General features: G+C 53.3%; 1 protein-coding gene across 3 annotated transcripts in view; it reads right to left on the reverse strand.

Moving 5' to 3' along the window:
• Positions 1 to 212: 212 nt before the first annotated feature.
• PIK3R6 (phosphoinositide-3-kinase regulatory subunit 6) overlaps positions 213 to 27,914 on the reverse strand; it is a 58,834-nt gene continuing 31,132 nt past the window's right edge. For all 3 annotated transcript variants that reach the window (XM_060647293.3, XM_078437764.2, XM_060647296.3), the window contains 13 exons: positions 26,903 to 27,086; positions 24,149 to 24,314; positions 23,771 to 23,857; positions 22,038 to 22,461; positions 21,663 to 21,741; positions 20,843 to 20,965; positions 17,879 to 17,989; positions 15,971 to 16,058; positions 15,622 to 15,692; positions 15,044 to 15,134; positions 13,326 to 13,441; positions 2,865 to 2,977; positions 213 to 2,289 (listed from right to left, as the gene is read on the reverse strand). In XM_060647293.3, coding sequence (XP_060503276.3) covers positions 2,136 to 2,289; positions 2,865 to 2,977; positions 13,326 to 13,441; positions 15,044 to 15,134; positions 15,622 to 15,692; positions 15,971 to 16,058; positions 17,879 to 17,989; positions 20,843 to 20,965; positions 21,663 to 21,741; positions 22,038 to 22,461; positions 23,771 to 23,857; positions 24,149 to 24,314; positions 26,903 to 27,086 — 1,807 coding nt within the window. In that variant the 3' untranslated portion in view covers positions 213 to 2,135. The remainder of the gene's footprint in view (positions 2,290 to 2,864; positions 2,978 to 13,325; positions 13,442 to 15,043; positions 15,135 to 15,621; positions 15,693 to 15,970; positions 16,059 to 17,878; positions 17,990 to 20,842; positions 20,966 to 21,662; positions 21,742 to 22,037; positions 22,462 to 23,770; positions 23,858 to 24,148; positions 24,315 to 26,902; positions 27,087 to 27,914) is intronic.

The raw sequence follows: 27,914 nt of genomic DNA on the forward strand, positions 1-27,914 counted from the left end.
AGAGGCAGGACTCCAGGAAGGCAGCTATTTTCGTCCCCAGGGCATAGAGCTGTTTCCTTGGATGCCAGCTGCCCCCGGGGGACAGACACTATTGGTGACACGGGTCTCTTCAGTGGGGACAACCCCCAGAGAGCAGGGCTGGGTCTTGGGGTAGCCCCCTGCCCCCCACCCAGGCAGCCGTCCCGGGCCCTGGAACAGTATGTACTTAGTGGTTAGTTTCAGTCCACATCTCAGGGAGCTCAGTTGTCCAATTTGAGGGCACACCTCCCAGAGGCGGTGAGCTAACATTTGGGGCAGCAAATACAAACAGGTCAACAATCTTAGATCAACAGAAGTGTTTTCATTAATTGGCCTGATAGATACTGGCAGCATTTCACTGATGACATTGCTGGTGTCTGAGTCCCATGGACTGGTTACCATTTTGCTGGAGGCCTTTCGTCTCTGGACAAGCATTTATAAGAATCTAGAGAGTCAGGTTGTCCGGCCCTTTGAAATGGTGTTGTGGGCTTTACTCCCAAGTGGTCCGATGTCCACCTACTGATTCGGTGACCCTTTCATGCAAGGTTTGCTCAGAGCACCTAATTTGGCTGGGGTGGGGGTTGAGGGGGGTGGCGATTTGCCCACACAGGTCAGAATGTGTAGGGGACTTTGGTCTATGACTTGCTTTCATTGTGAGCTGGTAGATTCTTGCAGGAGGGGCCCAGAGACCTCACCCAATTCGAACAGCTGGTAAACTCGCAAATGTTTACTTAAAGATCCTAGTAACTGCGAATGCCAGAACTGATACAAATCAGCTGATACAAGTCAGCATCCGTCAGGCCAACAGCAGGACAATAAATGTAGCCACCTCCAGGTAAACCCACTCAAATCCAGTGATGTCGGTCATTTCTGGTTTGAAACCCCCTCGGTCTCAGGCTTGCCCCTAATCCCTCTCTCCCCGGGTTCTGCAGGGGGGCAACTACAGTGGAAGATCTCACATCCATCCACTCCTTGGTCTTCATCGATCCAGAGCTGGAAGGCACTCTGCCAAGCTGGTGTCCCTTGGTCCCAGCTGCCTAGACCCCCAGGCAGCCCCTCTTGCAAGGGGTCTCGCAGACTTGCCCCCCACTGCTGGGGCGATGAGGCCAAAAGGAAAGTGCCTCCCTCTCTACTCTTGGATCCCCTCCTCCCACCATCCCCTGGGGCCCTGCCCAGGCAAGAGAGATGACCTCAAGTCCATGCTTTTATGTTTTCTCTGTTACTTTTCTTCCCACCCTACACCTAGTCCCGAGGGTGAAGAAACTGGTCTGTGTCACCGAACTTCCCTATTTTACATCTGGATACACGTTTTAGAACTCAGGGCGCCTGGGTGGCTCAGTCGGTTAAGCGTCCGACTTCTGCTCAGGTCACGATCTTGTGGTTTGTCAGTTCGAGCCCCACATGGGGCTCTGTGCTGAGCTCAGAGCCCGGAGCCTGCTTGGGATTGTGTGTCTCTCTCTGCTCCTCCCCTGCTCATGCTCCCTCTCTCTAAAATATAAACAGTGAAAAGATTTTTTTTTGAATCCAGAGGTCGCTAGGTATTAGATAAAAGCAAACGTACTTTAGTGTGTTTATTGGAACTGACGATTTCCTCTCACTCGGGAGAGACACCTGCCTGGGAATGCAGGACGAGGAGGTGGCTGGAAGGAAGAAAAGGAACAGACTCTCGGAAGGGAGAGGCTGCAATTATCTTTGCCTGCTTCCCATCCCCCACTCTCTCCCCCCCCCCCCCCCCAGGCCACAGGGCCCTGGCCGACGTAGCATCTCACTGGGGGCGGTTTAAGGGCCGAGGGGGGATCTTGAGCCACACAAGTGGGAATTGAAGATCAGTGGAGGCGTGGACATTTGTGCACGGAGCCGGGTCTTGCTTGCGTGTGTGCAGCTTTGCTGGGACCTTCCTGGGGCCTGTGTGTGGGCCCTGCTCCATCACCTGCCTCGGCCCAGTAAGCGCCTTATGCACCCGTCACTCGCTGGCTCCTACTCACAGCCAGAAGCCACCCAGGGCAGCCAGGCCTCGTCCCGGCGGCCAGTGTGAGTGTTTGGAGGCTGGTGGGGTAGTGTATCCGTACTCTTGGGCCTGGGCTCTCAGACTCGGCGCTTCTGCTGCCCCTGCGGGCTCACTGGACGATGCCGGAGAACGTGTTGATGGGCATTAGAAGGGGCTTGGGCTTGGCTTTGGTCCCTTCCACCTCCTGCCCGTGTGAACCGAGCTGTGACGCCTCGGACTTGTGGGCCCCGGAACATGGCTCTGGGCAGGGAGAGACCTCGAATCTGTGGGTGGAGAGAGGCCAGCTCAGGAGACCCATCTCTGGGGTCAAATCTTCCCCGGGGGGGTTTTGAAGGTAGTCCCTCTATTATAGATTATACAGAGGAGGCCCCATGGAGAGAGGAGGGAGTCAGGACAAGGAAAGAGCATCCTGGGCGGGGTGGGGGTGGGGTGGACACCGAGAGAGGAGGCGTGCCTGCGCAGTCACTCGGTGTATGCCTTCCTTACCCAAATACACTGCCCCAGGGGAAACCTCTAAGCAGCCCCAGGTTAACCTTTATGGGAGGGACTGTGCCAACACGGGGTCAGATCTGTGGCCGCGGGGCCGAGTGTATGTAGAGGAATCTCCGGAAACTTAAATAGCAGGGGCTGGCCAGAGTCAGCCATTCATTAGTTCTTCTCCCTGGATTCATAGGAAGTCACAGGGCAGTGGCCTAAGTCCATCCCACCAGGGACACCTGCCCGGCCACAGGGTCTGCCTGCGACAGGTGTCCCGGGCTAGAGGCAGGAGATAGGAGGGGCCGGCTGCCGCTCACGTGTGCCCCGTGGGGCATGCAGGGGTGGCGAGGCCCGGCCTCACCTGACCACGTCCTTGAACGTTCGCCGACTGTCCTTGTCCAGGAGCAGCGTCAGGAGCCTCTGGTCCTGGCTCTGGATCTGGATGTTGGCCGTCCGGAAGGTGTTTGTCACCATCTGCAAACAAAGAGAGCTCGTGTGAGTGTCACCTTCGTGACAGATGGCCTTGCCAACACCTCCTACCCTCTCCGGTGTCTTTGTTCGGTGCACGGGATCCCCAACTCTCTTCCTGCAAGTGACTTGGAGCAGTGACAGTATTCTGCAGAAGCTGTGTCTGGGCTGCCCCGGCCCCCCGGTGTCTCGTCATTTCTGCAGTTGTCCTAAATTTCGACAACCTAGATCTTGCCAAGTTATCAAGCTACCTGAGACCTCCATAGAACGGGCGTGTATATTACATGTGCAATTTTGGCGGGTGGGGGTGGGGTGGGGAATATTTCAGGGATTTTAGGAGTCCTGACCGCTGTCCTCAGAGTTGGATTACATACAAAATGATTTCCCTGGGGCAGAGATAGAGGGTCTAGGAAGCGGCCACCTACCCTCATGACGCAGACCAGCCCTGTATCTGTTTGCACCATGGAACTGTCTAGGGACCAGGCACAGGTGGGAAGGCATCTATTGCCTGCACAGGAAACCTGGGGCAAAGGGCTTCCTGCCTTCTATGCTCCAAAGCCCTGCGTGGCTTCTCTAGAAAGTACCCAGGACCAAAGGAAAGCAGCCAGCAGGCTCTAATCCCCTGACCCGAGGGGCTGCCCAGAGGGAGGGGACCTCTCGGGAGAGGATTGGGAGCGTCTTGCGTTCCAGGTGGGGCCTTCAGAGGGACTTTCCGGGTGGCTGACCCACTCTACATGCAGACAGCAGCTTTGGGGGGCTTGTCCCCCCCTCCAACATTCTGGACCTCTAGAGTTCATCTTGCTCAAGAACTCTCAACCCTGGAAATCACCTTTCCAAAACAAAATTAGAGATTCCTACTGACGTGGTCTGGACTTGAGCCCAGGCACAGGCATCTTTAACAAACTCCCTTTTGCAGGCAGGATGGGGACCACGGAGCTAATCCAGCTTTTCCCTGTGTTAGAGCAGAGGTACAAGCAGCAGCCGAAACTGGGTGGGGGTGGGGGTGGGGGTGGGGGTGGGGGTGGGGAGTCAGGCACGTCTGGGCATTTCGGCCGAACATTCATCGGAGTGGGGGTAGGACACTGACCAGGATGCTAGTTGGACAACCATGAGCATTGGGATGTCATCCGTGGCCTTCCAGAAGTATCTGGAGAGACTGCAGGGAGGCTAAATTCCTGCGTGGGCTGGGGGTGAGGAAAGCCAGATGCATTACGATGGCTTAGGGGACCCCGCTTGAACTGACCCCAGCTGGTGAGGGAGAAGACTGAGGTCTGGAGGGATTGACTGTGACCTTCTGAAGCTTTCACAGTAGTAGGCGTGGGAACCAGCTCCCTGACTCCCCACTCAGTGCTCTTTCTCTGCGTCAGGCTGTTCTAGGTATCTCCCAGCAGGATCTGGGCCTGCCTGACCTTGCCCCCCAGATAGCCAGCGGCGGTCTCCGGGCTTCCTTCCACCTGCCTGCCGTGCACACAGAGGCCTTCATTTCCCCCTTGTGGTCTGCGTGCCTCCCCACACCCGACCCTGCCTGGCTTTGGCCCTGTGACGACCACGAGGGTTTTGGATTTCATTCTATGGATGCGGCCCTGGAGGTCAGTTGAAAGGGCGAGACTCCTATTGCAAAAGGTCTCAGCCTCAGCTCGTTAGGGGCTGAGCAAAATGCTGCTATTCACGGTTCACTGTCAGGGGCTTCCTGCCTCCCATGCCCCCAAAGCCCCAATTCTACCATTCCTGCCTTATTTCCCACCGCTTTCCTCTATCAAACTTCCCAGCCAGCCCAATGAGTCTCATTGCTGCCCCTTAAACTCACCAATCCAGCCACAGTGCCCTTGCCCTGCTGTTCTCCAAGCGGAGAACACCCTCACTCCAGCTCACCGCGAAGCTCCCCCACCACGCGGTGTTCGTCTAGCCGTTCGTGCAGAACACCTAACTGACCGGCCTGGGTTCCAAGAGCAAAGCAAAGCACCTGGCGCTTCCTCCAGAAAGTCAGTGCGGGGATAAAAGGAAACACGAAGGGGTGGTAAGTTTAGAGTCTCAAAAAGCCTACAGGCAGGTTGTTTCAAGAGGTCATGAGACATAGGAACTGTTAGGGGTGGCTGGGTGGCTCAGTCGGTTAAGTGTGGGACTTCCGATTTCAGCTCAGGTCATGATGTCACTGTTTGTGAGTCCAAACCCCGAGTGGGGCTCTGCACTGACAGCTCAGAGCCTGCTTGGGATTCTCTCTCTCTGTTCCTCCCTCGCCTGCTCTCTCTTAAAAAAACAAAAAACAAAACAAACAAACAAAAAAAAACCTTAGGGAACAGACTTGGGAAGAGGAAATACAGGAGGGTAAACAGGGACACCTTGCAGCCTACTTGAGGCTTAGGTACAGAGCTGTCCAATAGGAAAGAGGTGTCCCCTCAGCACACGTGACCTCTCAGCCAATCAGAGCTCTCCTACGGTAGACCTGTTGGCGCAGAGAAAATGCGCGCATGCGGGTTAGGGATGAGGTCCTGGAGAGGCGGGACGGACTAGCGGGCTCAGCAGAGAGCACCTACCGGGGGGCCAGACAGCTCGCACTGAGTGCTGGGGAGGATGGTGAGGACCGGGACCAGGGCACTCACAGTCCATCGCTGTACAGCGATCATGCCCCTTACAGTGTTGCCCATGCCCCCATGGCTGTGACCCCAGGGACGTGTGGGCGCAGAGAGGGGCACCTAGCTTACCCAGGAGTGGGGGGGGGGGAGGGGTGAGCGTCAGGGAGGGCCTCCTGGGGGAGAGGACCCCTGAGTTTCCTTTTGAAGGAGAAATACGAGCCATGGAAAGAGGACGGGGAAGAGAAAGGTAGGAACAGGTGTCGGACCAGGCACGGCGCACGAGCAGGACACAGAGGTGTGTCTGGCAGAGGTGTGTCTGCAGGGACTTTCTCATGTGCTGTTTGGCAAAGGGTCCGCAGACACAGGCCAGAGTTGCTTATGGAGCCGAAGGCAGCCATGCTACGCAACACTGAAGAACTTTCCTGCCCTTCAGTCATACAGCCTGGGAAATGACAGAGGGGTTTTAAGCATAGGCAGGTCCGAGTTTTATTTTATTGATTTCTTTTAAGTTTATTTCTTTATCTTGAGAGAGAGAGAGAGAGAGAGAGAGAGCGAGCGCATGAGCAGGGGAGGGGCAGAGAGAGAGGGAGAGAGAGCATCCCCAAGCAGGGTCCGTGCTGTCAGCTCAGAGCCCCACTTGGGGCTTGAACTCACAACGGTGAGGCGATGATCGGAGCTAAAATCAAAGAGTTGGTGGCTTAACCAACTGAGCCACCCAGGTGCCCCTGGTTTAGAAATACCGCTCAGGCGGAGATGTGGAGGTGGACTTAAGGAGCATTGCAGTGGCATCAGCTAGGAGGCTACTGTGTTTGTCCTGCAAAAGGGGATGGTGGAGGTCTGGACCGAGGGTGACCAAACCCGTCCTGGTGTGCCAGGGCTCTCCGGGAGTTAGCACAGAAGGCCGTGCACCCGGGAAGCAGTCCTGAGTCCCGGGCAAATTCGCGTGGTTTGTCCACCTAAGTGGCTCCAAAGGAGGGAGATGAGGAGAAGGAGAAAGTTCGAGAAGTGTTAAGAGAGAAAACTAGCAGGACACGGGAAAGCGAGGGAGACGAGGCATCTGAGGGGACGTCCAGAATCCTGGCAGAGGTGATGGGTTAATGACGGTACCATTAAATGAGAGGCTGGCCATAGCGGGGAGAAATAACATGAAAATCATTCTTAGCACATATACAGCTCTTTCTTGGTCCCACACTCTTCTGAGAGCTTTACATGTGACCATCATTCCTTCCCCACAACAACTGGGTAAGGTCTATTTTATGTTATTATTATATTATCTACTCTTATTATTACCTATCTATTATAGTATCTATAATCTATTATCAATACTATTATTATCGTCCCCATTTACAGATGATGAGATTGAGACATAGGCAGCCTGATTAACTTGCCTGAAGTCACATAGCTGGTAAATGGCAGAACCGAGTTCTGCACCCAAGCAGCCTTGGTCCGACTCTGGAGAGCTCTTAGCCAAAGTCCTGACTTTGTTTTTGTTTTTGTTTTATTTTTTTTAATGTTTATTTATTTTTTGACAGAGAGAGAGACAGAGCATGACCGGGGGAGGTCAGAGAGAGAGGGAGACACAGAATCCGAAGCAGGTTCCAGGCTCTGAGCTGTCAGCCCAGAGCCCGACGCGGGGCTCGAACTCACGGACCGCGAGGTCAAGACCTGAGCCAAAGTCGGATGCTCAACCAACTGAGCCACCCAGGCGCCCCCTGGCTTTGGTTTTGAATATCTTGTGTTTGGGGAGTTGTGGGACATCCAGTTCATGCTGAGTTGAGTGCAGGGTTGGACACTCAGGGCGTGACTATCAGAACAGGAGATACAGATTTGGGAGTCCTTAACACATCGGACTCAAACCACACATGTGGGTTAGCTAGTCCAGGGAATGAGAAAAGAAGTGGGCCATTGATGGAAGTTGAGAACAGTAGCTATTTAAGAAACTGGTTTAGGAAAAAGAGCCCAGGGAAAGAGGCCAAAAAGTCACAGTCAGATATGTAGAACTTTGAGAAAGTGGTGTCTCCAAACTCACAGATTTAGGGAATTTAAAGACTCGGAGAACAGGGCATCAGTTCTGGTGGTGGAACTCATTAAAAATTGATCAAAGTGGGGGGCAACTGGGTGGCTCAGTTGGTTGAGCGCCCGACTCGTGGTTTCGGCTCAGGTCGTGATCACAGTGGTTCATGGGTTCCAGCCCCACGTTGAGCTCTGCGCTGATATGTGGAGTCTTCTTAGGATTCTCTCTCTCTCTGCCTCTCCCCTGCTCATGCTCTCTCTTTCTCTTTCTCTCCTCTCCAATAAATAAATTAAGTAGTTAATTTAAATAATTGATCAAAGGAATAAAAACCTAGAAAAATTGCCTATGACAGTGTTGGAAGCCAGCTTTATTGGCATATCAACATATAAGTGGGACTTTAAATATATATTTTTTCAATTTAAAGGTAATCATGACAGAAAAAATAGCATATATAGCTTGCAAATTGTCAGAGGGGGAAATAAGCTAACAGAGCTTAAGTCCCTCCCTCCCCCCAAACAGCAAAAGCATTACAAAAATCAGAAAGCACAACATAAGACAGCAGAAAAAGATCAAATAGTGCGTAAAATTAGTGTTGATGGATTAAACTATATATTGGTAAAAAGCACAGACTTTCAGACTGAGTCAGAACAAAATCCAACTGTATGCTATTTACAAGAGGCATATCTAAAATAAAATAAAAATGTTTTAAAAGTGAAGGATGGGGCGCCTGGATGGCTCAGTCCATTAAGCATCCAGCTCTAGATTTTGGCTCAGGTCATGATCTCACGCATGGGTTCGAGCCCCACATCAGGCTCTGTGCTGACAGTGTGGAGGTTGCTTGGGATCCTCTCTCTCCTTCTCTCTCTACCCCTCCTCTGCTCACTCTCTTGTGCTCTCAAAGTAAACAAGTAAACTTTAAAAAATTTTTTTAAATAAAGGGATGAGGATTTCTGATTTCAAAATGGCAGAGTGTATATTTTCTTGTTCCTTTCCTCTTATAATTTGCCTCAAAACAAGGAGCTGCAGAATGTCCATCGATGGATGAATGGATAAAGAAGATGTGGTATATACATACAATGGAATATTACTTGGTGATCAAAAAGAATGAAATCTTGCCATTTGCAACTACATGGGTGTAACTAGAGGGTATTATGCTAAGTGAAATCAGTCAGTCAGAGAAAGACAAATATCATAGGACTTCACTCCTATTTTGTGATAAGACACAAAACAGATGAACATAAGGGAAGGGAAGCAAAAATAATATAAAGACAAGGAGGGGGACAAAACATAAGAGACTCTTACATACAGAGAACAAACTGAGGGTTGCTGGTGGAGTTGTGGGCGGGGGGATGGGCTAAATGGGGGAGGAGCATTAGGGAAGACACTTGTTGGGATGAGCACTGAATGTTATACATAGAGGGTAAATCACTGGATTCTACTTCTGAAATCATTATAGCACTACATGCTAACTTGGATGTCAGTTAACAAACAAACAAACAAACAAACAGGTGTGTTTTTCATGAAACTAGAAGGCACCCGAAGCCCTAAAGCATGACATTTGAGGACAGAGGGAGGAAGGTCCAACACAAGGATCAAAACTCTGGAAAGCTTCTGAACAGGAGGCCGCATATCCCTCAGATAGTGGTGATGAGATAGAGCCTGAATAAAGGGAACGCACTGGAAGTTCTACAAGGAAGGATGCTTAACCGACTGAGCCACCCAGGTGCCCCTAGATGATGTCTTTTAAAGATCCACAATAACGGGGCGCCTGGATGGCTCAGTCGGTTGAGCGTCCGGCTTCAGCTCAGGTCATGATCTCACGGTTTGTGAGTTCGAGCCCCGCATCGGGCTCTGTGCTGACAGCTCAGAGCCTGGAACCTGCTTCTGGTTCTGTGTCTCCCTCTCTCTCTGCTCCTCCCCCACTCATGCTCTGTCTCTCTCTTTCAAAAATAAATAAAAACATTAAAAAAAATTTAAAGATCCACAATAATGAATGAAAACGATTCCACCAAGGCATATGCTTGTGATATTCCAGAACCTTTGATGAAATGAAGCCTCAGAAGCTTCTAGAAAGGGAGAGAAAGGAACAGCACAAGAAGTTATCATATTTTTCAGCAGCAGTGCCAGAAACTAGAACATTCAGGTTTGAACAAACTGAGATCCCATTGACAAAATCAAAGCCATACTGGGAATGTGGACCAACCTTCCCTATTTTGGATAGATGAAGTAGACAAAAAAAAATGTTTAATTGCGGATTAGAGTAATATGGTGTGTCTGACCTAATAATTCTATGCCATATTTTGCATTCTGTAGACAAAAAAACACACGTGTCTCTCTTCAGTTATCACAGGATATTTAAAAATTGATCATGGACCGGGCAGTGAGGCTAATGCCATAAATTCTAAAGTTGAAGTTGTGTGGGTCAGGTGCTTTGGTTGTCTCGGGGGAATTTAGTAATCTCAGGAATCAAGGGGCTTGGGTGTCAATAGCCATGGGCGTGGGGGACAACCATGGGCTCATATGAGGCAGGGATTGGGAACTAAGATCCGCCCCCCCCCTCCCACCCAAGGACTCTTGAACACTATGCTCTCAGCAAAACACTCTATTAGAAAAAAAAAATTTGCAGCCTGTGCTATGAATGAGGAGGACAAATATTCCCTGGGAATTCTTAGCCACAAGTCTGTCCTTAGGTGGATCTGGGGTCTGGGAATTTCTGAGCCAAGAAATTAACTCAAAATATGGGCTTGGGCTGATACTATCCCGGGGGCCCGTGGCTAAGGCAAATACAGAATTTCTCTAGAAGGTCGCGTTTTCCACCGAGATTTCCCACAGACAAAGCCCCAACAGGTAGGAAACACGCCTGGAAAACATACCTCCAGTTGAGGAAACATACAAAGAATTAAGCTGCCACGGGGTTCAGTGGACCCAGTAAACGCAGGGATTAAACTCCCGATAAGTACAGATAAGGTAATTATATACATCAGACTATAAAGTGAAAATCTTTAAAATGAGCAAAGAAAAAAATAAAATGAGCAAAGAAACATAAGAAGGAAAAAAACTGTATTATTAAAGGAATAAGCATGTCATTTTGATTCTTATTTTTTTAATGTTTATTTATTTTGAAAAAGAGGGTGGGAAAGGGTAAGGGCAGAGAGAGAGGGAGAGAGAGAGGATCTGTGCTAACAGCAGAGAGCCTGATGTGGGGCTTGACCCCACGAACTGTAAGATCATGACCTGAGCTGAAGTCAGACACTTAACTGACTGAGCCACCCAGACGCCCCTCATTTTCATTGATTCTCTCCCCACCCGCATGTTTTAACATCTCTGAAATGAGGAACTATTTTGCAACCCAGGTAAATAAGAAAGCATTGCTTGTACTTCAGGAAGCATTGTCTCCTTCTGAGCGGTGTGTACAATTATGGTCTCTTTTTAACTTGATGAAACATAATGTTTGAAAAAGAATCAGGTGCCTTTAATGTGTGATCATAGCAGGGGCAGAAATCATCAAAGGAAAGTAACTGGTAGCTTTTGCTTCATCAAAATATAAATCTATTTTAGGTAAAAAACAAAGAAACAAACCCATAACACCAAAAGACAAACTTGAGAAAAAAATATTTCTTAAAACACGTGACAAGGGCATTTGGTGGCTCGGTCAGTGAAGCACCCGACTCCTGTCCGCTCAGGTCTTGACCTCATGGTTTGTGAGATCGACCCCTGCATCAGGCTCCGCACTGTCAGCTTGGGATTCTCTCTCTCCTTCTCTCTGCCCCTCCCTTGCTCGCTCTCTCTCTCTCTCTCTCTCTCAAAATAAATAAACATTTACAAAAATATGACATAAGGGGTTAATAGTCTTGTATCATAAAATAGAGACCACAATAGTAACATCACATGAGAACATAAACAGAAAATACACAAATGAAGAAATAGAAATTATCACTGTGTAGAAGAAACTCTTCAACTTAATTGGTAATCAAAGACACACAAATGGAAATAATGAAAATCCTGACAAATTTACAAGGAGGAAAAAATTAGTCCACGTGTTAATTGTACAACAAAATTGACCCTCTCAAACATCAAAAGGAGGGCAATACATCAAAATATATCAAAAGTCCTAACATATGGATGCCATTTGACTGAGTGAGCTCACTTTTAGACATTTTTTAAAAAGGTTTAACTGTGATTTTTAGTACCTATTTATCCCTATGCATGTTCCTTGTGGTATTGCTTACAATTATTATAATTATATAATAACTAATAATTATTGTTTATAATACGGAAACATGAGAACTCACCTAAATGTATTATAAGCAATCAGTTAAATAACCACACGGACCTATATAGCCATCATAGGAGAAATATCGACCGTAACATATTTAGTGACATGAACAAGATCTCGCCCAGGCAGACTCACAAAGCCTTAGTATATTTTGGAATAGAAACGTCAAGTTTTTACTCCGTACTTTGATAGTATGTAGCGATCAATTAACTTAAAGACATACAGAAAACCGGCTGGGTGCTTGCACCTCGAAATAGTAACAGCCATTCCTTTCTAGAAAATGGGACTAGAAGTAGATTTGCTTCTTTGTGGGGTGTTTTGTTTTTTGTTTGCTTGTTTGTTTTTTGCATTTCCCCCAAATCACTGAACTTTTCTTTACAGGTTAAAACATTACTTTTTTTTTTTTTTAAAGTTTATTGATTTATTTTGAGAGAGAGAGAGAGAGAGAGAGAGAGCAAGCAGGGGAGAGGGTAGAGAGAGGGAGACAGAGAATCCCAAGCAGGCTCCCCACTGTCAGCACAGAGCCCGACGCGGGATCTCAAACCCTGAGATCAGGACCTGAGCCGAAGTCTGACGCTTCACGGACTGAGCCCCTCAGGCGCCCCTAAAACGTTATGTTTAAAGGGGAAGATAAACATTGAGGGCCAGAAAGACAGCTTTGGTCTCAGCGACCACGGAGGCGACTTTGCCACAGTGGGGAGGGTGTTACCCAGATGATAGCGGGGAGGAGAGTTTTTGGCGGGAGACTGAAAACTAGGATGGAAAAGACCAGAGCACGTCTCCAGGCCACGAGGGAGGAGCGGGAGAGAAGGTCCACGCTGGAGAAAAGGAACTAGCATAGATGAATAGCGAATAAAAGCCCAGAAGACAGGCAAGAGAAGGGCGTTGGGCTACGAGGGCAGGGGTCTGCTCCCACGGACGCAGGATTTATTCCAGAAGCACTCAGCCACTGAGCATACGGACTGAGTAGCGACTTGATGCCTGGGAGCGGAGCGGGGCTGAGAACAGGGTTCAGGTGTAATCCTGGGATCCACAGCCCAACTGAGTGGGGAAGTGAAGTCCAGAGAGGCCACGGGACGGGGGAGAGTGGGTGGGTGCTGGGTCTCTATCAATAAGGGAGTCCAAATCAATAAGTATCAATCAGGGCAAAGGGCAGCGGTCGGGGCGATGAGGTTAAGGAGCCGGCTCGATGTGGTTCAAGGTTGGGCTGTTGCCGCTTAGGAGTCTGGCTGCTGGGGAGCGCTCGGGAGGCCAGACCTGGGCCCGTCCTCGGTCCTTCAAGGGCCAGCGGAGGGGGGGCCTTGACTCTCCCCGGGCCTCAGTTATACCAGCCGGTGCTCCCCGGTACTCCACACACCAGGGGAGAGCAAATTCTCTCCAAGGGGAAGACCCGGTCCGACAGCAAAGGTTCAGAAGCCATCTCCCCTTCTCTGAACACCCCGGCCCGGGCCACCTACCTCTTTCGAGTATCCCGTGCTGCCCAGTACTTACAGAGAAGGACCTTCCCGCCAAGTTGGAGGACTTGATGACCTCCGTCACGCTGACGTTCAGGCACGTGTGGTCTGTCACGGGAACAGCAGGTGGCGGGGCGGGGGCGGGCCCAGAAACTGGGGGGAATAAGATGGGAAGCAGGTGGCTGTAACGGGCCCCCCAACTTCCTGACTATGCCTTGGTCCCAACCGCGTTTCAGTTCCTTCCTGAACATCCACTGCCTTTCCCTGGGGGACCCACAGGGTATCCTCTGTCACGGCAGCCACCTCCCCATGCCTTTCTGCACCCCCTCCCGCACCCCTTTTCCGTGGAAGAAGGTGCGGTGGACCCTTCTTGAAGCCCCCTGGCACGCGATCAATGGGAGGAGCGCAAGTTAGCGTGGGGGTGGGCGGGTGGGGGGATGCTGGTGAAGGAAATGAGGGAAATACAACTTAACAATTAGAGCGAACACGATAGTTTTCTAGACGCACATGAATGAGGACTTCATCTTCACTTGAGAAATGAAAGAACCGGTAGAGAGGTCACGAGGAACTCGCCCAAGGTCACACAGATGGTAAATGGCAAAGCCGGACCTTGAGGCCAGCCCCCATCCTGACCCAGAATCTGTGCTCTTGACCCACCATGACCACCTCTCGGCTAAGAGCTATCCCCAGGGTCACATGTCTCCCTTGCGGTGTTAAGGGTGCACGAGTGGGGGGCGCCTGGGGGGCTCTGTCGGTTGAGCGTCCAACTTCAGCTCAGGTCATGATCTCACAGTTCGTGAGTTGGAGCCCGGCATCGGGCTCTGTGCTGACGGCTCGGAGCCTGGAGCCTGCTTCGGATTCTGTGTCTCCCTCTCCCTCTCTCTCTGCCCCTCCCCTGCTCACACTCTGTCTCTGTCTCTTTCTCAAAAATAAACTAAACATTAAAGAAAAAAAAAAATGCACAAATACAGGCGGTCTTGCTGGGTCCCCTGCTTCCTTTGCCTGGAAGCCAGCACCCGGACGGCCTGGGTGTGAATCCGGGCTCTGACCGGACGTGACCTGGCCTCCAGCATTTCTCTGCCTTCAGTTACGTCTCCGGTAAAAAGCGGCTGGTATTAATAATGCCGATCTCACAGGATTCGGAGAGTCGATGTGTTTGACACAGAACACTGCCCGGCCTCTGATCAATGGGTTCCGTGACGTCCTCACTCACATCACCGAACTTTCCCTTCTTCCAGAAGACCAGGGGGCTAACGGAACAGCTCACGATTATCCTTCACTATCGGCATTTACATTGGTATCTTTTTAACATCTCTATTTTAGATTTGGAGTGTTAGATAAGCTATCTTATTATCTATTAGATACATAGCTATTATTAGGTAATTAGCTAGAATTAGAGAGTTTGGGCCCGGTGGTGCCTTTGGTGAACTGGGGATTACCTGCCCCCGGTGGAGTGACATTCAGAAGAAAACATCTCCAGACGCAACAGAGGCAGGAGGGCGGCAGGACCCCCTCCGTGTGGCCCCTCTGCCTTCCAGCTGCAGGGCAGGACCGAGGCCAATGCTGTCGCACGTCCCCCCGATGGTGAGGGCAGATACCATGCCGCACCCGGGCACCCGGTGCTCAGCCCTGCACGACCTCAGGATTGGGTGGGAGGCCCGATTCCTCTGGGTCACCTCATCTGCCGTCACTCACCCCTTTTTCCTTCTCCCCCCACCCATCCCCTTCTCGTGCCTTCTCTCTCCAGCTCCTTACCTTCAGTGTCACTGGCTGCAAAGGTCTTCAGGACCAGCCCAGTGGCCCGCAGGGAAACGGCGACCTCTTGGGCCCGGTGGCTGAGCAGGGCCTGGAGAGGGGATGCGGGCACCAAGGGGGTCCTCAGAACATCCTTGTCCCCCCGGGCACCCTCGTGTCAACAGTCCTGCTTCCCACCCCTGCCCTGACTGAGATTCTTGTCCGTGTCACCAATGTCCAAGGCGGGGCTGGCGGGGAGAGGCTGAGAGCACTCTTGGCCCCAGGGAGCACGGTCAGCCTCCCAGGCCCGAAGGGACACGTCTCCCATGCCATCAGTTCAAGCATCTGGTCAGCTAGGGAGGAAGGCATCCTCGAGCAACAGGACAGGCCCCTTGTCCCTTAAATCACGTGGCCTCCTCGGCTGCGTGCCAGGCCGGTGGTAATCCGCTCATCCCTGCAAAACTCTCCAAAGGCTGGGGAAACTCGGGCAGGAGGTTCTGGCTCTGTCTGCTCCCGCCAGCCTGTCCCTGATGCCTGCTTCCAACCCTGTGCCTCCCACCTCCTCCTGAGCAGCCCCCCGCCCCCCACGAACCACTCACCTTCTGGTAGCAAATGTTGAGCTCAGCCCCTGGGCCCTCGGCTGCGCCCCTCCTCCTGGGTGAAAAGCCATCTGAGGGAGGAGGAGGGAAGAGGCTGAATCGGGTAGGAGGCTCCTGCCCCTCCCGCCTCACCCAGGCCGAGCGGAGCTGCTGAATTGTGACAGCATCTCTCCTTGGATGGAAAGGAAGCATCTCGAGGGTTCTAGTCCGGGCAAGCTTGGAGGAGCCAAGGGCACCCCAGTATTTGGTGGAGTTGGGGGGGGGCATTAGGTGAGAGGCGGGAGAACATTCCAGAAACAGGGCTTGGCCGGAGATGCATCAGTGAGCTCTGGGAAGGGAGGATGCTCACCTTTGGGGGGCTTGGTGTCTTGAATCTTCACCTTGAGCTCAGTGAGAAAAATGTCCTCTGCAGGGTGTTGGCTCAGGTCCCTGAAGATCTGGAGGGAGGGAGGAGGTGTGGACGGTTGGAGAGCTTCTGGAAGGAAGCAGGGCCGGGGCCCCCACCGTCCAGGCAGTGACTTCCCCGACCTGCCTGTCCACAGGTGTCCAGTGATGTAATATATTTACAAATAGGGGAGGCCGCTGGTATCGGAACCCGAGCCGTCCTCGACGGTCTGCAACCACGAGGGTCTAACGCGGAAGGAACAGGGCACACAATTCACACAGGGGCGGGGCCGTGTGAGAAAATCTCTTGTGGACGCCAGAAGGGCCAGAGAGGGGGACCCCATTCCTGACTTGCAAGGCGAGACCAGCCAGGACGGAAGGGCTCGAGGGAGCTGAGCCATTCTGGGTTGGGGCTGGAAATCTGGGGCTGGAGGGGGGTCCCTGGGACCCTGATGGGTCAAGACAGGAAGCAGACCCTGCCACCGTCACAAACACAGGAAAAAACAGGACCGTGTGCGGGCCCCATCCCGACATTTCTCCAATCAAAGGATTACTCAGAACTAAGAACGATCCAGATGCCCAACCACAGAACCACTCCCGGCCTCCTGACAGCTTCTGAGCCAGGGCACAGTTCTGCTTTGGGGGCTTCTCCCCCAAATCACCTGACTTGAGCCCAAAGCCACGTTATAAGTGCCTTCTAACAGCCTCTGCCCACGGTTGTCCATGCTGTGCACTGCTCCACGCTGCCGGCCTGGCCAGAACCAGCAAACCCAGGTCTGCTCCAGGGGCCTCTGGCCAAAGGGCAGCGACGGGATGCCTAACCTTTCAATTTATTTGCGCGGCTGAGATGTTTACTCCCTTTACCAGCCTGAGAGGTTTACTCCCATCTGTTTGTTTGACTTGGGTTGTTTCGTTTTGCCTTTTGGAAACCAGCGACAGGAGCTAATTGCCTCATTTAGGCCAAAAAGGGGGAAGGTCATGAAGAAAATTTCCACCACGGGATGCAGAGTGAGGGACGAGAATCCGGAAGGAGAGAGGAAGCAGCAGAGGCAGCCTCCCGAAATCTCAGGTTGAGGGGGATGGTCCCGGAGGAGGCGGGAACAGACTGGAAGGGCATGCATCATGGGGTTTTGCCTGAACTGGTGGGGGGGGGGGGCTTCATGTCTGCTGGGGAGGTGTGCATGCATGTGTAGGCATGGACAGAAGCTTTGGGGACACCTAATGGTCTCCACTTTCCCCCCAGCGGAGTGGGTGGCCAAGCCACTTGCTGAGAGTGAGGATTCAAGGAAAGCAGGGAAGGCGGGAACAGCCACTGCGGCAGGGAAAGGAGCAGGCTGGACACCGTGGGTGTGTCTGTGTCCGTGTCCGGCCAGAGGGCTTCGGCTTATTTTTTAGCAGGTGCTCAGGGGCCCCGAGCTTAGCAAGAGCTGAGGCGCACTTCAGAGCTGCCCTGGGCTCGGGTTTTGCTGGGAGGGGAGACAGAGGGGAATCGAGGACGCAGGGGCGGAGGGGTGGGGGGGAGAAGGGGAGGGGCCTTGCAGGGGCGGCAGTGTGTGATCAGAGACTGGACAGTGAGCCTTGAGGATTTCTGAGATGAAGCGATTGCTGGTGAGAACTTTCGCAGCAGCCCTATCGCCAGGCCTCCGTGGGGTCAAGGCCTAAAGCATCTTTCCACGCGAAGATGTACTTCTGCTCAGGCCGGATGCCTGTGAAGTTAATGATCATCCGATTCGTCCAAAGATTGGAAAGACATGGTTAGCAACCAGGAGCGTCTGGGTGGGTCTGTGACGTGTGCCCTGCTAACCCGTGTCTCCCCAGAGCCGGAGTGTTTTGGCGGTGGGGTCCCGGGGGGCGGGGGGAGGGCCACACTTACCTTGACCGTGTAGATCTGGAAGTAGATGGGTTGGGTGCCCATGCGAAGGTAGTAGGTGATGACATCCAGGATGAAGGGGTCCACGGTCCGGGATGTGTCCAGGGAGGGAGGCTGTGAGGGGGGCAGGGGAGGCCTTCAGCCGCCACCCTCCGGGCTATGGTGGGAGGTGCTGTTTTCGGAACGGAGAAACTCTAAGGCTCCCATGTCCCCTCCGTGAGGCACTAAACCCAACTGGTCCCTCAACGCAGTCCAGGCCCTGCTGACCGCCTGATGTCTACTCCTCAGGCAAATACACCTGTCCAGGGTCCCGGCCCCCCAGGGCCTCCGATGCATTCCACTTTGCACAAAGACACAGGGGGCGCCTCTAGCTGGAAGGGAAGGAGCTGGACGCTTGGGGTAAGGACCAGATGCTTGAGAACATAGCCAATGATCACAGGGGCTGAACTGAGTTCCAGGTTTGGATTAGGCGTTCACTGGCCAGGTGACCTTGGGCCCGAGAGGCGAGGTGATTTGCTGTCTCCTTTACCTCTTGTTGTATTCAAGTATTATATCATTATCTATCAATCGATTGATCTGTCTATCGATCTATCTATCTCTCACACTGTTTCCAGTCTCTTCATGTGGAAACTGCGTTTGGACTAAGTGTGGGGGCCATACAAACTGATAATTATTAGGGCAAAGCAAGCAGGGGGAACCCTGATTTCTACATGTGTCCTGGCATGGGGGCGGGGGAAAAGGTACCAACCAAAGAGCAGAAGTGAAACTCGCATCAGATGTTCCTCCCCTAATAGCCTCCAAGTCTTATTTATTTATTAAAAAAATGTTTTAATGTTTATTTATTTCTGAGAGAGAGAGAGAGAGAGGGAGAGACAAAGCATAAGCAGGGGAGGGGAAGAGAGAGAGGGAGACGCAGAATCGGAAGCAGGCTCCAGGCTCCGAGCTGTCAGCACAGAGCCCGACGCGGGGCTTGAACTCACAAGCCGTGAGATCATGACCTGAGCCAAAATCAAGAGTCAGATGCTCAACCGACTGAGCCACCCAGGCGCCCCTGATAGCCTCCAAGTTTTGAGGAAAAGGTATTTCAATACTTGGCTAACCAGTCTTCTGTGTATGCACAAAGACACTTTTCAGGTCAGCAATAATTCAGGAAACAGGCCCCCCCCTACATTTTTATTAGAAGGTATAAGAAAGAACCCCAATCAATCAGGCAATAAAATGACACAAAGATCTCAGTGAAGTGTCAACTTAGAATATAAGGTACTTATGAGTATTTGGGGGGGCTCAGTCAGTTAAGTGTCAAACTTCAGCTCAGGTCATGCTCTCGCAGTTCGTGGGTTCGAGCCCCGTGTCGGGCTCTGTGCTGACGGCTCGGAGCCTGGAGCCTGCTTCGGATTCTGTGTCTCCCTCTCTCTCTGACCCTCCCCCGTTCATGCTCTGTCTCTCTCTGTCTCACAAATAAATAAAAACGTTAAAAAAAATTAAAAAAAAAACTTGACAAAATTCTAATATTTATCTGGAAACAGATATAGTCTAAAACATTTTCCGGAAGAAGAGTAATGAAGTCGGTTTATCCTGCCTGCTATTAAAATATGAAAGTACCAATGTGTCCGGAAATGAATGGATCAACAAGAAAGAATAAAAATTTAGTAAATGAGAAAAGTGGCATTTCAGACTGATGGGGCAAGATGGCTTGTGCTACAAATAGCTTTAGGACAACGGGCTACACATTTGGAAAAAAGAAATTCACCTGCTTCACACAAAGCACTGAAACCAGTCGCAGGCACGTTAATTTAAATGTGAAAACCGAGGCATTAAAAGACTTACAGTAAATTATCAGGGAATATTTATCTACTCTTGGATGTAATTTAATCAGCAGAGGAGAACCTTCAAAGCAGGACTCCAAAGGCAGGTCTCTCAAAGGATAAAAGTTCTGAGTGTGACATAAAAATATTAAACTTCTGGGGGCGCCTGGGGGGCTCAGTCGGTGGAGCGCCCGCCTCCTGGTTTCGGCTCAGGTCATATCTCACGGTTTGTGAGTTCGAGCCTCGCGTCGGGCTCTGTGCTGACAGCTCGGAGCCTGGAGCCTGCTTCGCGTTCTGTGTCTCACTCTCTCTCTGCCCCTCTCCTGCTCAAGCTCTCTCTGTCTCTCAGAAATAAATAAACATTAAAAAAATTAATCAAGAAAAAAAAAGAAAAAATATATCAAACTTTTGTAAGTCAGAAAACACTGCTGATGAAATTCACAGGCAAATAACAGAGTGGAAAAAAACGTCGGCAACACCAGACGGCTAAAAGGTTAAGATTCTCTTAGTAGTAGGGGCACCTGCCTGGCTCACTCAGTGCGTAGAGCCAGCGACCCTTAATCTCAGGGTTGTGAGTTCAAGCCCCACATTGGGGGGTGGGGTGGAGTTTACTTGAAAAAAAAAAAAAAAGAGATTCTCTTAATATATGAAGATCTTTTCAAGTCACTGGAAGATGAACTCACGAGCCGTCTACCTGGAATCAAGCTGTCCAGTTCCGGGTGGGAGTCCACCTCTTCTCTTCTTACTTTGGACAAGTTCCCTAATCTCGTGCCTCAGTAGTTTTGTCTGTAAAGTGGGCAGATGGCTACACTCGCACCTGCCGACAAGAGTGCCTACTTGGTAGGGCCGTGGAGTGCGAGTGCCCTTGAACAGCGCCTGGCACCTGTAAGTGCTCAGGAAACACGGGCTATTACACTCATGGAGAGGCCGTCCCAGGAAGCACCGTGGCCTACACACTAAGGAAAGAATGTTTTGCTCGATGGTCTGCCCGGTGTTCCACCCAAAGCAGATGCCTGGGGGAATTTCGACCACCAGCTTCCATGTTTCCTTCTGGCCTCATCCCACCCCGGGGGGGGGGGGGCGCCCTGGGGTTGACCCTTGAGGTCAAGGGTCAAGGGTAACATCTGAAATGCCCCCCCTCCCACCCTCGCTGCCCCCTTACCATCTCTGCCAGCTTGTGGATGGCCGGGCACAGTGTGTTCACGGTGCTCTCATACCACGGGTCTGCGCGGCCCAGGAATGTGGCCAGCTCTCTGAGCTCCGAATGTCTGCATGATGCCTGTTTCTGGGGACAAGGGGACGGGGCAGACCCATCAGGCCGGGTCTCTGGCCAGAGGGTCCCCTCCGCAAACTGGCCTCGGGATTACGGTCCGATCACTGAACCTCTTGGGGCCTCGGTTTCTCTGCCATGTGAAGCCTATTGGGTCTTATACGTCAGATGAAGCTGGTAAACCCTTAACTGAGGACCGCTTGCTGGGGACATTGAACGATGATCTTCAGCCTTGGAAGCAGAGAGACAAATACTGCTTGGAATTGAATGCTCCCCACTAAGCAAGCAGAGCGGGGCAATCGAATAATCGAAAAGCCGCCAAGGCGAGTCTGGCCCCCAATAGATCAAAGGGCTCCCACTGCCCGAAACTTCTTTTCATGGGATCCCAGGAAGCATGCTGTGCGTGCGTGTGAGCCCCTGTTTGAGGAGAGGCTTGCAATAAATTCCACCAGGAAAGCAAAACAAAACTCAGCACTGGGCAGGCTGCCCCCCCCCCCCCCCCCCGGGGACACTGAGCCTCCGGGGCCTGCATCTGTGGCTTCCGAGACACAGACCCACAAGGGCTCCCCCAGCCCCGCATCCTAAGGAAGGGTGATCCTAGTCCCTGGGGCCAGGGATGGGGCTAAAGCGTGCCCCCTGCCCAGCCCCTGAGGCAGGGGACGCCCCTCCCACGTCCTCCCCGACGTGCCTCCCCCCTCCCCTGCCCAGCCACCTCGGGTGCCAGCACGGGGATGTAGTACAGCTGTAGACTGAGCCTGGGGGTGAGGCAGCACTTCTGGGTCTCTCGTTTCCTAGCAAAGAGGGCGGAACACAGGGGTCAGGGCAGGGGTTTGCGCTTCCAACGGTTCCACATCCTGGTTCTGCTCTGTATTCTCTCTTGCCTGTGAGCGACCTACTCAATCTCTCGGCACCCGTTTTCTCATCTGCAGAATGGGCGCAGTGTGGTGACGAGGACTGCTGGGCTCGCCAGGACGTAAAGCGCCGAGCTGGTGAGCGCAGTGCCCCCTGGCGGCGGCGGCGAGCTGGGTCTGACGCAGCCCCGCCCCCCCCCCCCCCCCGCCCCGCCCCGCCCCCCTCCGGGCCCTACCTGAGGCAGTGGTAGGCCTGGGCCAGGCGCCCCAGCATCCTGTCGTCCCCCAGCACCAGCACCCTGGCCGTGTGAAGCCGCGACACACCAGGCAGTAGCTCCCCGTCCCCACTGGGCCTGCCCGTCCTGCGGTGTAGACCCGGGGGCCCGTCCCAGCACGCGGGCATCAAGACGTCCGGGAGCCGCACCCGCTTCTTGACGCCGCCTTTGCGCTGCAGCCTGGCGCGCTCCATCTCGGGGCTGCCGGGTAGGGGCAGCTCGTCAGCCCCCGGAGGAAGGTCCCGCTCGATGCCGCTGTCGGTGGACAGCATGGACACCCGGGCCAGCTCCCGGTCCGGCCAGAGGCCCTGCAGGTCCAAGGCCTCCAAGTCAGCGCTGAGGCACAGCTGGGATCGCGGGCGCAGGAAGAGCACCAGTTCCTTCCCTGGGATGCGGGGAGCGGGGAGCAGAGGTCAGAGGAGGCAGGCAGGGCCTCACCCCTGCAAGGCCTGGGCTCCCGTGTTTCTCAAACACCGTTCAGCTGGACAGAAGCCCCATAAGATGCCCCGCGAAGGAACAAAGGTCCTGCGGTGAACAGAGATGGCGAAGCCCGCGTATTCCTGACACCTCGTGTTGAGTACATGTACTCAAGGCTCTGAGAAGTCCTGCAGTAGTCAGCTACACTCGGTACCTTCCCCTTCGCTGACCCTGGAGCCCTCTTTATTAGCTTCCTCCTAACCTCTTACTGTCTGTGGCTTCCCCTGGGACACAGAGAGCAGACCCTGCCTACTCCAGGAAAGACTTCTAGGCTTTTCTTTCTTTCTTTCCTTCTTTCTTTTGAGAAATGTTTTTTTTATTTTTATTATTTTTTTAAATGTTTATTTATTTTTGACAGAGAGAGAGAGACAGAGCATGAGCAGGGGAGGGGAAGAGAGAGAGGGAGACACAGAATCTGAGGCAGGCTCCAGGCTCTGAGCCGTCAGCACAGAGCCCCACGCGGGGCTCGAACTCACAAACGGTGAGATCATGATCTGAGCTGCAGTCTGACGCTTAACCGCTGAGCCACCCAGATACCCCTAGGCTTTTCTAATCTACTTTCATTTTATTACCCGTGAGGAAACTGAGGCCCAGAGAGAACACAGAGTCAGTCTAGGATGACCCAGCCCATGCAAGGAGGGACTTGGGCCTAGTTCACCAGCCAGCACTTCCCCCCACCCCCCACCCCCACCTCTCTTGAGAAGAGCCAGGGACAGTGTGAGGGGAAGGCCAGTGTGGACAGAAGTGTGAGGCAAGCAGACCTCTCTGGAAAGACCCCTCCAGCTCCTGGAACTGTAACTTTTGTGTGACTGCCTCCTTCTTGGGGACATTCATTGTCTGTCGGCATCAGCTTGGGCATGTGGCACTTTCTAGGTGAGGCCAGTGGCTAAGGCACCGAGCTCTTCTGGCATAGAGAAAATGCGTTCCTCCAGACGTGCAGAACAGCTCAGGGAGCAAGGCGCACACACGTGAACACACACACACACAGATGTGCACACACACGCAAGGACATAAATAGATACACGTGATACACGCAGTCACGCAGACACAGACCTATAGGCCCATGAAAGCACAGTTGCGCGCACACACACAAACACAGACACGCGAATGCACACACACACAGTGAGAAACACACACACACACACACACACACACACACACACACACACACACTCATTTCCCTTCAGCTCTGCACGGAGGAGGTGTGAGGCACTTACAGAGCTGTTCTTCATCCGTCCACAGGTGGAAGGTGATGTGGGGGCTGGGCAGAGGGATGTTTGGCTGCGGGGACTGCAGGGGGTCACCTGAAAGAAGGGGGGGGGGCGGGCTGTGGGATTCTCCTCTGCCCTCCCCTGCGGCTCCTGGAGGGCCCGGGGGGCGTGCAGAGACCCTCTCTCCCCCATATGGCCCCGTCCAGGCTTCCTCTCTGCCTGCTTAGCCCGGGACCGTCCAAGTTCCCCGGGCGGCCCTCGGTCCCCAGGCCCCCCAGGAGCCGCGCAGGCCCGCCCGCCTCAGCCACGCGCGGCAGGTGCAGCGCTGCTCTCCGGCGCCCCCCTGCGGGCCCTCGCCGGGCCTCGCCGCCCCCGCCCGCTTACCGCCGCAGCGCCCCCTGGCGGCCGCCGCCGGCCCCAGCAGCGAGCAGTAAATCTCCTCCAGCCTCTCCAGGTGTCCCTCCCGGCTCGGGCTGGGCTCGCTGGCCATCTGCTCCACGGCTGCCACCACGGCGTGGAAATAGCGCTCCAGGGCCTGGCGAGGGCTGGCCTGTCGGGGAGGGGCGCCAGAGCCTGGGTCCCGGCCCAGCCCCCCCCCTCCTCCCCCCTCCGCCCCCCCCCACCCCGGGCTCCGAGGTTGCCCGATGCTGCCCACACCTGAGCGTCCTCTCTGTCCCCCACACGGGGCTGCCCCGCAACGGCTGGACCCCAGAGGGGCAGGGAGGGCCGCCCTTGGGTCAGTGTTCTGCCCCTGCCTGGATGTAAACTCCAGGAAGGCAGTCTGTTTACAGCGGCATCCGCAGCGCCTAGAACACGCCCTGGCACATGGTGGGTGCTCCCTAAATAGTTGCTGTATGATTATTTTCTCGCCCTTGTTCTTTCAATCAGCTCACTTTGGTTCCCAGCTATTTCAGAAGGACAATTTATGTTGGTAATCTATATAAAAAGGCTAGAGTCACACGTCCCACTTAGAAAAATAACCAAGAGGAATATAATCATCACAAACCACTATTTTTAAATGCCAGCCTGCCAAGGCTTTATGGCTTGAAGCTTGCCTTCTCTTTTTAAAAAGAGAAGTTAGGGGTGCCCGGGGGGCTCAGTCGGTTTAAGCCTCCAACTTCAGCTCAGGTCATGATCTCGCAGCTTGTGGGTTCGAGCCCCGCGTCAGGCTCTGTGCTGACAGCTCAGAGCCTGGACCCTGCTTCCAGTTCTGTGTCTCCCTCTCTTTCTGCCCCTCCCCTCCTCACATTCTGTCTCTCTCTCCCTCTTGAAAATAAATAAACTTAAAAAAAAGAAAAAGGGAAGTGAGTGTTAAAGAAGTTAGGGGTAGCACACCAAGCTGAGCCTTTCTCCTTAATGGGAATGGATGGGAACAGGTTTTGAAAGCTTCTCACTGGGCAATCCCATGCTCTTCAGCTCCTCCCTCCCGTGGGGCAGATCTGAAACCCTGAGAAGAGCCCTGCATGATGTTTTCTGTCTTCCCTCACCGCCCCCCCCCCCCCCGCCCCGGCACCAGCCAATCCCATCCCACAGCTCAGCAGGTGCAGGGCTCCAATGAGTCCACAGGCCGACACACCAGGGCTTGTTTTCGTCTCTGGTCTGTGCTGGAGGGGGGTCTGCTGAGCGGGATCCTAACTTCCTGATTAAGGGAGGTAGGGTCATTCTGGGTGGCTAGGGCTCCAATAAACACTTGTGGAGCGAACAGATAATGCAACGAGAAGATGACCGAATCAGAGTTAGAAGGGGCCATCGAGTCCATTTCATCTCGTTGCTTAATTTATAAATACACTAATATTTATTGAGCACCCACGACATGCCAGACCCTGTTCTAGATGCTGGGATACAGCTGTGAACAAAACAGATAAAAATTCCTGTTCCCAGGGAGTTTATATTATAGTGTATGTCTCTCTCTCCACCCCCCCCCCCCAATGATACTAAACAAGAGAAGTAAAATTTATAGTACGATAAATTGCAGAGAAGAAGGATGTGAAATTGGGGGCAGGGGCTGACATTTTAGATAATGTGATCAGGGAAGTCTCACCGACAGGTGACTTTTGAGTAAAGTCCTAAAGGAAGTGAGAGAGCGAGCCATGTGGATATCGGAGAGAATGGTCCAAGCATCGGAAACGGCATGTGCAAAGGCCCTGGGGTGTAAGCATGCCTGGCATATTTGAGGGACAATAGGGAGACCTATGTAGCTGGAGCAGAGAGGAAGAGAGGGAAAGTACAGAAGATGCAATCAGATGGAATCAGAGAGGAAGCGAGGAGGTGGGACAGATCTCGAGGGCCTTGTAGGCCATTGTGAGGTCTTTGGCTTTGAGTCCATGCGCAACAGTGTGATAAATGCTATGGTGGCTCCCCGGATTCCCACCTTCAAGACTGAGGCACTCATTAGCCCCCGCTGCTGGGAGCATTAGCAACCGTCAGCTGTCAGCTGAGTCCCTTTCCATAGTCAGCCTCCGGCAAAAAAAATATGCCACTCTCCACGGTCATGTCCCTTCCTGAGGACCGTCCACATCCAATAATTAATAGGTGCGGGAGTATCAAGGCCCGGCCTCTCACCCTAATTCGGGACAACTGTATACAGACTTTGGTATCTCCTGCTAAAAAGGGGTGGTGGGGCAGTGGGGCCGGGAGGCGGTGGAACATAAGTTTGAGGTCGGAGAGATCTGGGTTCAAATCCTGACCCAGTCACTTTGTACCTGTGTGACCACGGGCAGGTTATCAACCTCTCTGTGCCCCAGTTTTAATGATTATACCCATTCACAATGTTGTTGACACGTGGTGAGCCTTTTTAAAATGTGATACATGTAAAAGTGTCTAGCGCCGTGCCTGGGACATCACAGACATTGAGTCAACAGCACCTATCCGGGTTATCGTCGTCTGTATTATTAAGGAAATAGACCAAAACGTTGATTGGGAATACATCTGGGTGGGCGGGTGTGAGCGATTTTTCTTTCCTCTTTCGGCGGGCGTGCATTCCCGCCCCGGATTTTCCTTAATGAGTTCGTACTGCTTCCGCATTGAGGGGGCAAGGGTGGTCTGAACCGGGGAGAAGGAGAGCAGACGGGGAGGAGAGCTGGCGTGTGCGTGCAGGGCCCCGGGCGCAGCCGAGGAGGGCTGGGGCGGGGCGGTTACCTGCAGCTTCCTCTGCAGAGCGCCTGCGTGGCAGGCGTCCCCCAGGGCGGCCTGCAGGGCGTGGGCGACCACGTGGCGCATGCAGGCCTCGGGCGTCTGCTGCACCTGCGCCGCCTCGAGCTCCAGCAGCAGCGCGCTGCACACGGACGGGGACACCAGCTCGGGGTCGACGAAGAGGAATGCTCTGAGGGCAGAGGTGGGGGGGGGGGAGGGTTGCTGCAGAGGATGGCTGCGGCGGGGAGAGCGCCTGGAAGGGCAGCGTGGAGCCCTGCAGCCCCCGAGTATTTTGTTCCTCCAAAAACGGGAGCCTCGGATTCCAAAGTCTATGGGGGTTGGGGCGCCTGGGTGGCTCAGTCGGTTGAGGGTCAGACTCTTGATGTCGGCTCAGGTCATGATCTCGCGGTTGGTGGGGTGGCGCCCCGCCTCGGGCTCCGCGCTGACGGCTTGGGATTCTCTCTCTCTCCCTCTCTCTCTCCGCTGCCCTCTCTCAAAAATAAATAAACTTAAAAAAAAGTCTCTGGGGGGACAGCAATAGGGAGGAGTGGGGACTGTGGCAAATCAGAGAGCAGGCAGGAACAGCTGGCCCCCGTTGGGTGCCCCCTAGTCTCGCGACCAGGCAAGTCCCAAGCTAAATCCTGTCCCCCACCCCCTCAGCTCTGTGGTCCACTGATGACATCGCCCTCCAGGAGGGACCCTAATTCCTTCCTGCCCAAGCGGACTCTGGACCCTGAGTGAGCCCCACCTCCTCCCATCACCCCATCATGCCAGCACCTGCCCTCCCTCCAGCCCCTGCTCTCCTTCCTGGCTCCCGGCTCCTCTGGGTCTCTCCACCTCATCTCCCTGCACCCCCCATGAACACAGCCTCAAGCCACCCCTTCCAGGGCCGGGTCAGCAAGGGCACCCCCAACTTCACCGGCCCCTCTTCCCCACACCAACAGCAGACATTTCCTCAATCTTATCCGAAGGGCCAGGCACACACAGACGAAAGCCCCAGATTTCACGGTGTGACTGT

The sequence above is a fragment of the Panthera onca genome, chromosome E1 (assembly GCF_046562875.1).
Source record: "Panthera onca isolate mPanOnc1 chromosome E1, mPanOnc1 haplotype 2, whole genome shotgun sequence".
NCBI lineage: Eukaryota > Metazoa > Chordata > Mammalia > Carnivora > Felidae > Panthera > Panthera onca.